We start from the raw sequence: 14,346 nt of genomic DNA on the forward strand, positions 1-14,346 counted from the left end.
TCTTAAATTCCAGGAAACAGATGTTTAGCCTGTGAGTTTCTGTGACAACCGCATCCACCCTAGCCAAGGCAGCACCATGCTGGAGACGGTGGCAGAGGGCATCAAGACGCCCTCTGAGCTGGAGCTGCGCCAGTCGGATATGGAGCCAACATTAATCGGTTAGTTTGTGGTGACTCTAAGATTCTTCTTTGAGTAGGTTCTGCGAGCAAAGTTCAAAGGACGGTAGTCATAGCAATATCAGTATAAAATGCTGTTTTGGCTCGTTTTGGTGAAAGCCATTTGATCACTGAAACAGTGGGTAGCTGTGTATCATAAGTAAAGATGTGAATAGTTCTATGCAAACATGTCTATTTTTTTAGATGTAAAAACTGAAATGTTAGAATGTGTTGTGAAAGATTATTTTTGTTGCTGTAGTTGAAAAAAAAAGTAGTTCTATCTTTAGAGGGGTTAGAGATCTACTGGAAAGATGAGGTCATTTCATGAAGTCGTTGTCATAGACTTGTAATTATCATTTATATCAAATCATTGTATGTATATACATGTATATCAATCTCTTACACCATATATTCTTTCCACTGTTTGTTCCAGGTGTGTGGGCAAAGAAAACTGTCCGGAAAGGCCGCACCTACGGCCCATTCGCTGGAGAGAAGAAAGACTGCAATGAAGTGTCTGATGACACCTACTCTTGGGAGGTCAGTGCACTCTTAACCTTTTGCATGCTTTAAATGCCGATTACAACAGAAAACCCCATAGCACTGCACATGCTGTCCAAAGTGCCTGGCACAGAGAGGGTTAAATAGACATTTCCATGAGAGGCATTGTAGTCTGCTGGACTGGGCACGCTGCTCTCTGAATCAGAAGATCTAGGGTTCAAACCCCGCTGTGGCACTGGTGGCCTTGAGCCAAACATTTTATCTATCTTCAGTGCTCCTCTCTAACCAGATGCAAAGATGAGTGACTGGTAGGAAGCTTAAAAATGTCATTGTTGATGGAATTACCTTGTCCCTGTCGGGTAGGGCTCCCCCTAGAGAGCAGATTAAAATGCGCTGTAGATATAGGTGTCAGTGGAGTGACAATGACATATTGGGAAGTGCATTTATCTCATCAACATGATAAGAATGCAATGAATCTTCGGTAAAAACATAGCAAGGTCCTGATCCATCACATGGAAAGAAGAAATGCATGTAACAACATTGAAAAATATCTGCAAAATTTGATGCCATTCCAAGCTATGAGCTGTTGATTCATTTTATGAGTTCATGTGCCATACAAGATTACTCATGCAGAGCAAGCATTATGCAGTTCTGATTGAAAATTGTCTCGTTTGATACCAGCACAAACAAATAGAATGTGCACATATTCCCTTCATCTTTTGTACACTATTCACATTGATTGCTATCACAGCTAGCAGAGTGATTGCATTCAGTATAATTGGAAATGAGCAAAGTAATTGATATTTCATAGAATGGGTAGCGAGAATCTTGCGATCTCATTGGTCGAGAGCTATGTGTTAATTTTGTACTGGCCGCACGCTGAGTCACAGCACTGGTAAACATGTTATCGCGCACTTGTAGCAAGAGTATGCGCACTAAGCAAGCGTTTGCGCGCTCAGTACGAGACGCCTATTGGCTAAAACAATCATGCATCAGTTTTTACTGGGTGCATGGTTGTGAAGAAAAACCATGCGTCCAGTAAAAACTGATGCATGGTATTCGGGCTCTCGTCTATGGCAAGCCAAAAGGAAATGCATCCAGTAAATTTGTCATTGGGTAACACGATAGAAAAATAGGTTTTTGGCAAGAAAATTACCCATTCTATAAAACAGATGACACACATGTCTTTTCGTGCGTCAGTCGGAATATAGTGTGCATGCGGTAACTATGGAATTTAGCCTAAACCCACGAGGCGAAGCCGAGTGGGTTTAAGCATTCCATAGTTACCTTATGCACATGATTCCGACTGACGCACTCAGACCTGTGCTTCATTTGTATAATGACTGGCAGAGTGTCAGCACTCTGTAAAATTAGAAACAAGCAATTTTTATCCAATTGCATTGTGTGCAAAATTAGCTGTGTGAAAATTGCCACCTTTGAATAGGGCTAAGAGTAAGGAACCAGAATTCTACGACAACCACACTTAAGTGGACCTGATAGATTGGACTGAGGTTTTTGAAGCACTGTGTAATGTTCTCTTTCACTAGCTGTGTGTTAGTTTGTTTGGTCTTTGATTTAGCTGTAAAGTATTGTTTTCATCTTTGTTACTGTCAGTGAGAAAAAGTCTAGCCAGTGCAGTTTCCAGGGATTGGTCATGCTGCCTTTTAACCGTATTACTGTGCTTTCTTTGCCAATTTGGCACGAATGTTTGGAAACTTTTGACAATGAATATATAGATATTATATTATCCCCTTTATCCCTACTGTGTCACCATGACCTTCATGTTGGGCTGAGGCACGCACTACACCTGGGGAATGTTTCATAAAGCTGCTCTTAAAGTTACGAACGACTTAAGAATAACTGGGGGGGGGGGGGGGTGATCGTACCAGGGCCCTGTTGCATAAAACCCTTACCGCTGGACTTACCGCTCCTTTCTAGCGGTAAGTCTTCAAATTAGCGGTAAATTTTAATATCCTTGACGCTGATTGGCTGTGACGCCTAATTTTGACGGTAGTTACCATTGAAATTCAATGGTAAGTTTTATGCAACGGGCCCCAGGGCCCTGTTTCATAAAGCTGTTCGTAAAGTTACGAACAACTTACGAGCGACTGGTGATCAGCTCTGATGTGCTATGCTTATCAGAATTTCAATAATTCAGCACAAGAACTGATCACCAGTTGTTCTGAAGTCATTAATAAATTCAAGAACAGCTTTATGAAACACCCCGCCCTCCCCCAATTGGCCTTGCACACTTTACAACCAGATCCAATTACTAAATGCAGATTAAAGAGCTTGGCAAGTTCAGAGGGTCACATAAAGGATTAACCCCTTATGGTGATTTTGGACAGTATATTTCAGTGGTATGCATTAATTGTAGCTTTTGTCAGCTTTTCAGACTTTGATGGTTGGGTATGATTTTCTGTAATTATAAATTAATGGAAACTAGCATCATGATGGAAGATTCATGTATCATGCCAGGAAACTGCTCTTGGATATCTTAATCCACCGTTTTGTTGTTCTTTTGTACTGCTAAGATTCGAGGACCAAAAGGGGTGCGGCTGTACAGCATCGATGCGTCAGACCCGACAAAGGCCAACTGGATGCGCTATGTGAAGAGCGCAGGCAGCTATGATGAGCAGAACATGATCGCAACCCAGTACAAGCGGAACATTTACTACCGCACCCTTCGGGTTCGTATAGCTGGAAGATTCTCCTTGTTCTCCATGGGATAGGTGGTGGTGTCACTGTGACATAAAAAATCATCAGCCTATCATTATCAAACCTTCCCTCCCTCCAATCGCTTACCTGTACAGAAGACCTAGACATCAACAGAATTAAGATCCTTATATTCACTCACTGAAAAATGAACATCCACGACTGCACTCTTCAAGTTTGTAGCAAGCAGATTCAAATCAATCATGTCAAATTATGCCTTGATGCTCTTTAATAGGGCCTTTACATGAAGTCCTTCCAATCTTTTCCCTGTCCCCCCTTTACCCCCCACCTTTCCTTACCCTTTATATTCGTACTCATGTGGGAAAGGATGGAAGACATGATCAAGAACAGAGGTCCCTCTTTTAACAATACAAGCAACCTACCAAGTTGGGTTGACGTTACCCAAATTACGTAATGCATGAACTCTAAAAGCCTGCTGATATTGCTAATCATCAGGGATTTCATGATTTTTGTCGAGCCCACCGGAGGTGAGGGGAGACGAAGGGATCGCCTGCGGCGTCTGTCCGTCTGTCTGTAACGCTACAAAAACTTGAATAACTCTCTACTGTGGCCTTCAATTTCAACTTGGAGGGAAGAGTGGTTATACAAAGTTATACATATTACCAGACATGAAGGTCACCACGAGGTCAAAGGTCACAGACAGAGGTCAACAAACTTTTAGGGCCCAATGTTAAGTTTTTATGGCATGTTTAGATTATGGCTCATAACTTTTGATGTATATGTCCATTTGTGCCCAAACTTGGATGGTAGATGTCCCTTGGGGAGTTAAAGGTCACCACAAGGTCAAAGATCACAGACGGGGCTTAATGAACTTGTAGGGCCCAGTGTTAAGTTTTTACGGCGCGTTTTGATTATGGCTTACAACTTTTGATCCCTTTATTCGTTTGTGACCAAACTTGGATGGTAGGTGTCCCTTGGGGAGTTGAAGGTCATCACAAGGTCAAAGGTAATAGGCAGGGTCAGTGAACTTCTGGGAGTTAGAAAAACATCAATTTCTGGCACTTGCCTTGTGTTATTTGGTGAATTCCCAACCTTCTAAGCTTTCCAGTGATGTGTGAATGTGTCCCACTTTGATCAAACCTCCCTCAAAAGTGGCATGAAAGCCTTCCACCAGTCAGGAACAGTACTGCAAGCTTGAAGAATGTCATAGTGATTAACCCTCACATGACCAGTATGCAAGCAATTCGGTCACCAGTGGTAGCCAATAAAGATGATGATATCATAGAGGTAAGCCATGCACATTTTTTTCCGAGTGTGTCCAGGCTACTATACTGCAGTGAAGATGCCCCCTTTTGCTTTGATGCGTTATCATTATTTTAATGTAAAAGCTTTTCTCGCATCTTTGTTCTTCATTCTACCAAATGCAGGCGATTTTACCGGGGGAAGAGTTGATGTGCTGGTATAAGAACATCCCGCCCAAGACAGAGGGCACTGACACAGAGGAGAGCGATGGCGCCCTCAATACGTCAGGAGAAAGTGGGACAAGTGGGGCAGCAGACATGGATTCGACAAAATCAGGTGTGCCTCAGTCTCAGTCAGGTTGCTCATATGTTTGTTTGTCCCCCCCCCCCCCCCCCCCCCACCGTGTTGTCGTAAATGTGTACTAACAATATTCTAGTGTTAACATGCTGCTTATTGCAGCAAGAACTGTTTTTTTTTTCTTTTATTTGCTTAACTGTCATGCCACAGCTCCTATGGCAGATTGCACACTGAGATGCAAACTCGTAAGAATGCTTTCCATGGTAATCTGTGGCACTGATATTTGTGAATAAAGAATTTCCTCTTATGCTACATTGGGGTTATATCTCTTAGAACTACATGAAACTCCACATGACACTCTTTTTTTCCCCCTTAAAGACACTGGTGGCAACTGAATGACAAAAAAGAAAAAGAAAAAAGAATCAATACTGAGGTCATTTCTGCTCACCAAATTGGCAACACAGCCCTACATGGTTGGTATTATAACACATGGTGTTCACATTTCTTTTTTAAAATTTTTACACATACAAAAATTGTTTTTTAAGGAGGGCTTGCTCAATCCTTTTTTTTGACAAGATGTATTTGGACTGATGCACAAAAGCTGTTTGACACCTTCCAAAGTGTTTTTTTTTTTGGCTTTTTATTGATGTGATCATGAAATAGACCACTGCTTTTCTTGTAACTTTTTTCTATTGGGATACATCCCACATTCCACATTTACTCTGTATTTTTCCAAAATTGTCAGATACAAAGTCTTTGCATTCATCATTTGAAAAAATATTTCTGAAGATTTCACTTATGGCTATATCCCTCATTAATCATTCCTTATGAAAGGTGCTGCTTAAAATTCCCTGAGAATGGTTTGACATATTTTTGAGAGTAAATCTCAAGATTTGAAATGTAATAATACACCAACTCTCAGAAATCAGTAAATAACATTTGTGCTTTTATTACCTTTTTTGGGGGAATTTATGAAGGATTTTGATATTTTGGCAGGTAGGGTCAATGAACTTCGGAGTTCAGGCTGCGCATATTAGAGGTTTGCATGCGCGCACTAAAGTGCGTGCTCTGGTTTCTGCTAGGGCGAGGCGCGCCATGCAGCTGAGGGTTTATGACGTAACAAAGGCTTAGCTGAACTATATTGGGTACTTGGGCGACTTTCAGCACACAATGCTATAAGTACGTATGGGTGGAAATCACTGATATCACTGATATCTCTATGGAAAAACAAGATCAATGGTGGAAATGAGCTGCATGCTTGGTGGAGGTCTGCGCTCTCAGAGTGCTTTTCTAGTTGTTAATATCTAGCTGGAATTGTCTGTACTGCCTGCCTGCATTAATCACATATTCTATATCTATGTTTCCCGTGCAGAAGGAGATGACAGGCAGATGCCCATTCTTGAGAAGATGGAGATGCCAGAGATGTCTCTGTCTCAGCTGGACTCTACTATGTCGACAGAGTCCGAGAACAGGGCCAAAGTGCCTGCCCACTTAGACGTGCCAATGGAGAACGATCTTGATGACAAGGTAGCCGAGCCCCCACTCATCTCACCCATCTACCCTTCCAATGGACATCACGCTGCAAACTTTGCCTCCATAACGGCTGAAGGGGATGTGGCAGGCGTTGGAGAGACCAATGTGCAGATTCAGGCTCCCGACATATCTTCAAGTGACACAACTGCCCAACTACCACCCAGTCTGACCGAGGGTGGAGACCAGGTTGATCCAGACACCACCTCCTTGGCTGTCATTGAGAGTGGTGACAAGGGACCCAAAAAGAGCCGTGCTGACATCAAAAAGCAGATCAGAGCCCAGCCGGGCATCAAGAAAAAGGGGCGGGTCGGACAAAAGATTCCTTTGAAGCGTCCTCTTGGCTTTGAGAATAAGAAGTACCAAAGCAACCAGCCAGATAAGAGGGTGAATAAAGATGGCATCACTGAGGCTGTGATAGGTCCAGACTGCGTCAGCGTCTTGCCCGATGGGTCGGAACTCTTTGGCTGCATGTTCTGCCCGAAGAAGTGCCGCTTCCCCAATGGCCTCAAGTTACACCTGATGCTGAAGCACCACATCCCTACAGTCACAGTGGATGGCGTCAACACTAGTAAATGGGGGAAAGGCCTCGGCCCAGGTGACATCAAGAAGAGGAAAAAGAGCCCTGTTGCCGAGAATGGCAAGTCGCCTGCAGGCAAAGCAGGAGATCAGGTTTCCCATCAGAGCACACAGGGAGTGAAGCCTGATAGTAAGTCACCAAATAAGGAGCAGAAGAAGGGCATGTTCATGTGCGAATTGTGCAACAGGTCATTCATGTATGCGACATGGAGGAACAAGCACCTGCTGCGGCACAAGGCAGACATGAACGAGGAGCTGTTCACCTGCTCTGATTGCCCCAGGAGGTTTGTGACGGAGGGAGACCTAAACAAGCACAGACTCACACACCGAACGAAGCTTCCAGGCAAAAGTGAGGGAGGTGCAAAGCTTGAGTCAAATGGGAACATACTTTCTGGAAAGCTTAATCTTTCAGACTCTGCTTTTCAGGGTCAGAGAACTGAACCCACAAATGGTGCAGCGGCTGAGGTAGTCAATGACTCCAAGCTAGATAAAGGCAGTGTTAGAGTAGTTCAGTCCAATGCATTTGTAGCTTCCTCATCTGCAGGGGTGGTTAGTGGAGGTACCTTACTGCAGGTGGAACAACTGCCTCAAAAGAGACGAAATGTGACCAGCAGGAAGGGTATGTTAAAGAAGGTGGCGTCATGCTCCATGTGTGGCATTGAATTTGTGTCGTCCTCAAATCTTCACCGGCATCTGCGGAGGAGACATGGCATCATTCAGGCTGGCAAGAAAAGCAGTGCTCCCATGACAGCTAGTGCCAATCAGAGTGAAGAAATGATGAAAAAGGAAGGAAGCGAGGTGGTAAATCAAACTGTGAAAACTGAAAAGATTGAGGTCAAGCCAGTAGTCTCACAAGAAAGCCTTTTGACAGTGCCTAAGTTCAGTGCTGCACAGACAAAGGGGCACATGAAGAATTTGGCCAGCATGACCAGAATGATTAGGCGAAGGCATGCAACGGCGGTACTCCAGAATATGCTGATTGAGAAGAAAATCGGTGCAAAGGATAGCAAAGTCGACCAGCTGCGAATCAGAGCCAGGCTGCATGCAGCGCTGAAGCAAGGCAAGAGCTCGGCAGTGAAGAGGCATCAGCAGGGCTTCAAGAGAATTGAACAAGTTGCATCCAGACAGCCCAAGGATGTGCCCAGCATAATTTGCCCTTGGCAGAGTGATGTCAAACCTGGACCTTACATACCGACCAGACCACCTTCCAACAAAACCGAAGTGCCTTCAACTTCTGCTGGCACTTCATCGAACTGTGTTGAAGTCCTTGACCTTAGGGTGAAGAAATCAAGCAGTGATGGCACCCATAAGGTTGGCTATACTTCCTCCATCGTCTTTGACCCATCAAAACCTGTAGATTTGTCATGCCATTCCCGACCTGTGATCCAAATTCCCACCTATCAGTCAACCAAGAGACCTAAGATCGCAGTCTCTATCCCGACACAGGAGGTCAAGACTATCACAAAGATCAACATCACATCGCGCATGAAGTCAACTGGATGGAAGTCGTCTACACTTGCCAATCCTCTGGAATCCCTGGACCTGGAGAGAACCACCAAGTTCTCTGTTCTTGATGCTGCAATTACATGCAATGTGTGTGAGGTCCCATTTGACTCGATGAAGCTGCTTACCCAGCATGTGGTGGCTCATGCAGAAGACTTCCCATACAAGTGTGAGTTCTGCGTGAAGCTGTTCGAAACAACGGACCTGCTGGCCTCCCACAGGTATGGCTTGCACAGGGTTGGAAAAATGTTCTGCTGCTCGGAGTGTCAGCAGGAGTTTGCCTACCTCTCAAATCTGAAGCAGCACCAGGCAGACATGCATGCAGACCAAGCATGTTCTTACACCGAGAGAGGTCCAGAGGAGATTAGACCGCAGAATTTCACAGATCCCACGAAAGCCATACAAACACCACCAATCCTGCCGGAGCCCAGAGAGCGAATCTCTCTCATAGCTCACGAAATGAGCAAGGTTAGCCCTTCCAGGTTTGGCCGTTTCAGCGCACCTGCTCATCAGGATGCCAAGGGTGCCTCCCCTCGGAAGCAGCCAACCAGGAAGAAGGATGTCCCCTGCAATCCCCAGAGGCACCACCCATTTGCCCATGCACGAGAGATTGGCTACCTCAGCACGCTCTCTGACAACAAAAATGTCAGTCATTATGAGATGGCCACGAACAATCGCTGCACCAAGTGTGCCAGAGTCTTTGGGAGCACTGCAGACCTGCATGTGCACATTATGGAATGTGCATCGGTTGTCACAGCAACCAAACCAAAGCCAAAAACTCCTGTTAAGACCCCACCGAAATCTGCAGAGAAGAAGAAGGCTGTGCAGGAAGCTAGGCAGAAAAATGTACGGGCTAGAAAACTTAAGATGCAAGCTGCCAAGAGGAGCAAGAAGAAAGCGGTGCAGAAGGTCAATGAAAACGACGAAAGTGATGCAGCACAGAAACGCAAGAGAGCTAGGCCTGGACTTAAAATGTACAACCCCCTGAATCATACTAGGAGAAGAGCAAGTGCAAATATTGATGATGTGCATGCATGTCAGGGGTGTGGCAAGCAATTTCATTTCATCAATGGGTTGGAAAGGCACATGAAACTGTGCCCCAACAAAGACAAACTTTTCAATAAGAATGCCAATCCCAACTTGGCCCCGAGGAACATGAATCATCAATGTGCCTACTGCGCCCGCCAGTTTGTTTACCTCAGAAGCCTCAAGAAGCACATTTCTAGCTGTCCCAAGAGACCATCAGATGCACCGACAACGGTTCCAACTCCAGCAGTGGTAGCAGCAGTTACAACTTCATCAACAACATCACCCACCGCAACAAAAGTAGCCTCCTCTTTGGGAAACTCATCTTCAACTCCGACAACTGCAGTGTCTCATGTTACAGAGAGTGGTGTCACAGTCACAACTCCAAACGGCAGTGCCACCACTGTTGCCAGTGCAGAAAGGAAGAGTCCAGGTTCTAGCACTTCTACTCTAGGGGCTTCTCAAGTGGAGAGAAAGGTTGAAGAGGAGGGTGTTCCTGATAAAGCTGCTGTTGCTGCAAATGGTACATCTCCAGCTCCGAGCACTCCAAAGAAACCACGGAGACGGAGGAGGAGGGTCGACCCCTACAGCAAAAAGAAGCGGTCGAGGTCAGCATCTCCAAGAACAAGATCCAGACCAAATAATGATGACGAGGAGAAGGAGGGGGAGGAGGAGGAGGAGGAGGAGGGAGATGAGGAAGAGGAAGAAGAAGAGGAAGAGGAGCACCTGGCAGACGGAGAAAAGGAAGGGAGTGACATCCCGACCAGTGACATCCCGACCAGTGACATCCCGACCAGTGACATACCGACCAGTGACATACCGACCAGGATGGAAGTTGGGGAGAAACAAGGGGCAGAGGTCTTGCAGATCGAAGAAAATGGCAACAGCAGCAAAGATGAAAATACTGCAGATAGCAAACTAGAAGGAAATGAACAAAGAGATAGTATTGAAGAAGAACAGAACAGGCAGAGTGATAGTTAATATACTGTGAGGCTTTTAGGTGGGAAAAAGAAACTACATTGTTGAAAAGTGTGTCATGCAAAGTGCACAGAGAGAAGTCTAATAATGTGTTTTCAATTCTTGTTCACTGACACTACAATAATGTTGCAGATGCTGTTCATTTCAGAATAGTGTTACTTGTAGGATATATGCCTGTGCTGTGTAAATTTCTTTGTCTCATTGAGGCCATGTCACAAAGGTAATCATGGGGCCGTTTTAAATCCAGAAACATGGCAATACTGGGGCACCGTCAGTCACTGAACACAGCTGCAGAGCATTGCACATTGAGCAGGTTCTTGATGTTCTGAAATTTTGCTTGTACTCGATGCACTCCCCATCCATGTGTACTGAAAAAAAAAAAAAAATCATTCTTTTTTTTTTTTGGTAGTTCTTGTGATCAGTACTGTTCCACATTTATTCTCCAGAGCTTCTTTGCAAATCTTTCTCATCTTTCATCCACTAATACATCATATTATGCCCAGTTGAACACGAGCTGCATTTTTGTAGTGACATCAAGTTGTCCAGTGATTTGATGATGACTTTGGCCTTCACATGGGCTTGTGTCTTGCTCTACTCTCCTGGGGAAAGTAATACAAATATGTGTGGAAGGACAACACTTTCAGGACCAGAGGAAAGTGATGCACAGTGCCAGGTAGAAAGTGTAACATAGTGTTTTGAAGTTGTGGCTGTTACTTTTGCTCGATTGCGATAGTTTGTTTTCAAATAGAAAAAAAAAAGAGAGAAAAAAAAAACCCACCTTTTATTGGAATGACGGGTAGTGAAAGAGGTGATGAACTGTGTTATAACGAACACGGTTAAAACAAAATTCCGGTTACAACGAAGTAAAAATTCAGGCATCAAAATTGTCTGCACTCTGTTCTTTATTGTTTATTTGTTAAGTTAAAAGGAAATTTCCATATAACAAAAGAAAATTGCCGGTCCTGAGGACTTCGTTGTAACGGGAATCCACTGTATGTTCAAGGATTTGGTGTTAAATTTTGTGGTATATATGTATGATGTTTGGCAAGGCTGAACAGAGAATAAGGAGTAATATCGGAGATACTGTGAAGAGACACAGCATAAGTAGAAAATATGGGACTAGGTCACCCCATTTTACAGTACTCATCTTCTGGTGCCATATTGCATTTTATTTGTATTTGTTCAAATTATATTTTTATAGTCCTCCTCTGTGAGAAATACAAGCATTCACATTGTAAGCACGTGGATTGCGCAATCATAGCATCCTAATTTTGCAACGCTGTACTTGTCCAATACTTGTGGTCAGGTCTTTGGCCTACACAGCATACTCTTGAAAGTTCAGCCAGACTTATTCTCTGGAATCACATATATACACGTATTGCCGAGTTCTACATTTCCTCCTATAGTGATGAATTCATTGGTTGTCCAAAAGTAGATGTGCAAAATCCTGTTTTCCGAAATAATGTATTCAAATATATGGATATTCCTTTTCTCTCTCAGATTACGTAGTAATGGCCTTTACTAAGTAAATATGTCCCTATTGTGCACATTTCAATACAGTTTGTACTTGAAATCCGGCTTGGGCATTACTGTGTGCTATGCCAGGCAAGTCTCAATCACACATTCTGGTTATAAAGACCAACTTGTGTCAGAAAAATGGTATGCATAAGATTAAAAAATGCAAAGAAAACTGGTGCACTGTACAACATGAATACACTTTGCGAGAATGTAAGGATGATTTTCATAGCACAAATCATGATTAATCACCATTAACAGATGATTGTCTTACTCTTTGCTATCCCTGGACATTCTCGTTGTCTCCTAAAAGGTGACTGTAATCAATTGTGTGATGTACCCATAAACAATAACCCACTTCTGTTAGTGAAAGGCCCAACATGTCATGTATTGTAATAAGAGATCCAGTAATGAACGCATGCTTAGAAGTTCGTAGACCAGATATAAACCATAGATTTGTCTTAAACTACCTAATGTAATTTCAGGCTGTAGGCCTATACTTTCCCCCTTGAACTTCATATACGAGAAAGCAGGTTAACACGAGGGCTGCAAGCCAGATTAAAACTATGGTAGATGGTACACTGTACTTCACCAGCCAGGCTGGTTGACTACTAAAATGCTGCACGTTTGCTGTGATATTTCTCAATACGCACTTTGTAACTCAAGGGGCTGCGTGTATTGAGGACTTGTAAATAGATACGTCTTTTATTTTTATTTTTGACAGCATTTTGAGGTTGTCAAGTTCGACGGAAGCATTGAAGATATTGTCAACCATTTTGCATGATGTATTGATGTTACAGTAGTAGAATCGTATTCAGGACGTAGTGTCGAGTGAAGCACCAACATTTTGTCGCAATCACATTTGTAATGTACGAAGGGGAGCGATGATGCTCTGAAAAATTAAAGAAATAAAATGCATTTTTAGTGATTGTCTTTGACAAATGAGACTCTGTTAAGATGCGATGGACATTTCCCTTTGAATACATCATAGGGAGGAAATGTATTAAGACTGTTACTGAAGTAAAACCATACAATCTCAAAGTACTTTGGGGAAGGATGCTTGGTGTCACGTGTATATTATGAGAAATGAAGCTATTTATTTAATTTATTTTCTAATTTATGTAAGAAGTAGCGTAGTGATGAGAGCAGAAGCTGTGAAAAGACTTTTAAAAAGAAATGAAAGAAAGAAGAAGAAAGTTTCTGCCGGCAGATTTTCAAAGTAGAAGCACGCGATCAGTATTACGAGCAAGGGGTAGAAGATGGCTCTCATTTTAAGATGCACTGCATGTTCTGTACAATCATGTGATCCTTCTTTGAGGACTCGGCAAAGTCGTAACGTTATTAAAGAAAGAACTTAATGGGAGCAATATTCTCCTTTCCATTGATCGGACTGTACCAATGATGTCTTACAAATGAATATTTGCCCCCTCCCTTTGGATTCGTTGTATGTTATCCCCTGCAGCACCGTCACAGAAGGTTGTACCGTAACAGTGCCAATTTGAATAAGTACTTAACTCCATGTATAGACTGGCGCCTTGTACTGTGGTTTTACGTCGAGTGAAATGCCGTAATATGAAATAGAGCGCAGACGGTTTGCACCAATACGAAATGACTGGACCACATCAAAGAAGGTAAACGCCCAGAGTGGCTTATCATACCATCATGTAGTTGCAGTTCCAGAATGGCCTTTCCTTTCGTATGTTATTGACAGTGCCAATGCACCAACTTATCAGTGCTACAGCCATCTTTCTTTGCCACGCAGGACATCCCAAGCCAGTCCCACCAGAAAGAATCGTCACGTTTGAGTTAGACACCATATGAATTTAAGCAGGGAGAAGCACACGTGGAAATTTTAAGAGTTGTTACTACATTTGTATAAAAGTAATAGCGCTGAAATCTTGAAGCTTGCGATTCTCTATCAGTAAACGGATAAAGGGTGGACAAATTGTGATCTTTCTTTATTGTTTAAAATAAGATTGTTATGAAGATCTATAGTGATGTACGCCATACCATTGACATTTTGCCGTTGTGTGAAGAAGTCCACCGGCATAATCCATACCAAGAGTATCCAGCTTCAATTCACGTCAAGTAGACATTGACAAGTAGATGTATCGGTGGTTTTTATTTTGCTTTTTATTTTAACATAGGTGGCTGCAGAATGAAACAATTCTGCAGGGGAACACGTTCTTGCAATACAGCTGTATCGGATATCGTGATAAAAAGCGAAGTTGATGAGAGATCATTTGCGATTTTAGAGCGTTCGTGTTTGAGGAGTACCGCGGTATATCGTCTTCCATTAATGGAACTGCATGCTGAGCACGTGAATGAAATGCATTATATCCATACA

At 43.2% G+C, this 14,346-nt stretch overlaps 1 protein-coding gene across 1 annotated transcript in view; it reads left to right on the forward strand.

Annotated features, from left to right (window-relative positions):
• Nucleotides 1–10,708, forward strand: part of LOC139708256 (uncharacterized) — a 48,386-nt gene extending 37,678 nt beyond the window's left edge. Inside the window, exons 2-6 of the mRNA XM_071620230.1 lie at nt 14–158; nt 589–692; nt 3,188–3,343; nt 4,757–4,907; nt 6,241–10,708. Of these exons, the coding sequence (XP_071476331.1) occupies nt 77–158; nt 589–692; nt 3,188–3,343; nt 4,757–4,907; nt 6,241–10,487 (4,740 nt within the window). The 5' untranslated portion in view covers nt 14–76 and the 3' untranslated portion in view covers nt 10,488–10,708. The remainder of the gene's footprint in view (nt 1–13; nt 159–588; nt 693–3,187; nt 3,344–4,756; nt 4,908–6,240) is intronic.
• The last annotated feature ends 3,638 nt before the right edge of the window (nt 10,709–14,346 follow it).

This window comes from Diadema antillarum, unplaced genomic scaffold (genome assembly GCF_040938485.1).
Source record: "Diadema antillarum isolate AM-2024a unplaced genomic scaffold, OU_Dant_1.0 seq00001323_RagTag, whole genome shotgun sequence".
Lineage (NCBI taxonomy): Eukaryota > Metazoa > Echinodermata > Echinoidea > Diadematoida > Diadematidae > Diadema > Diadema antillarum.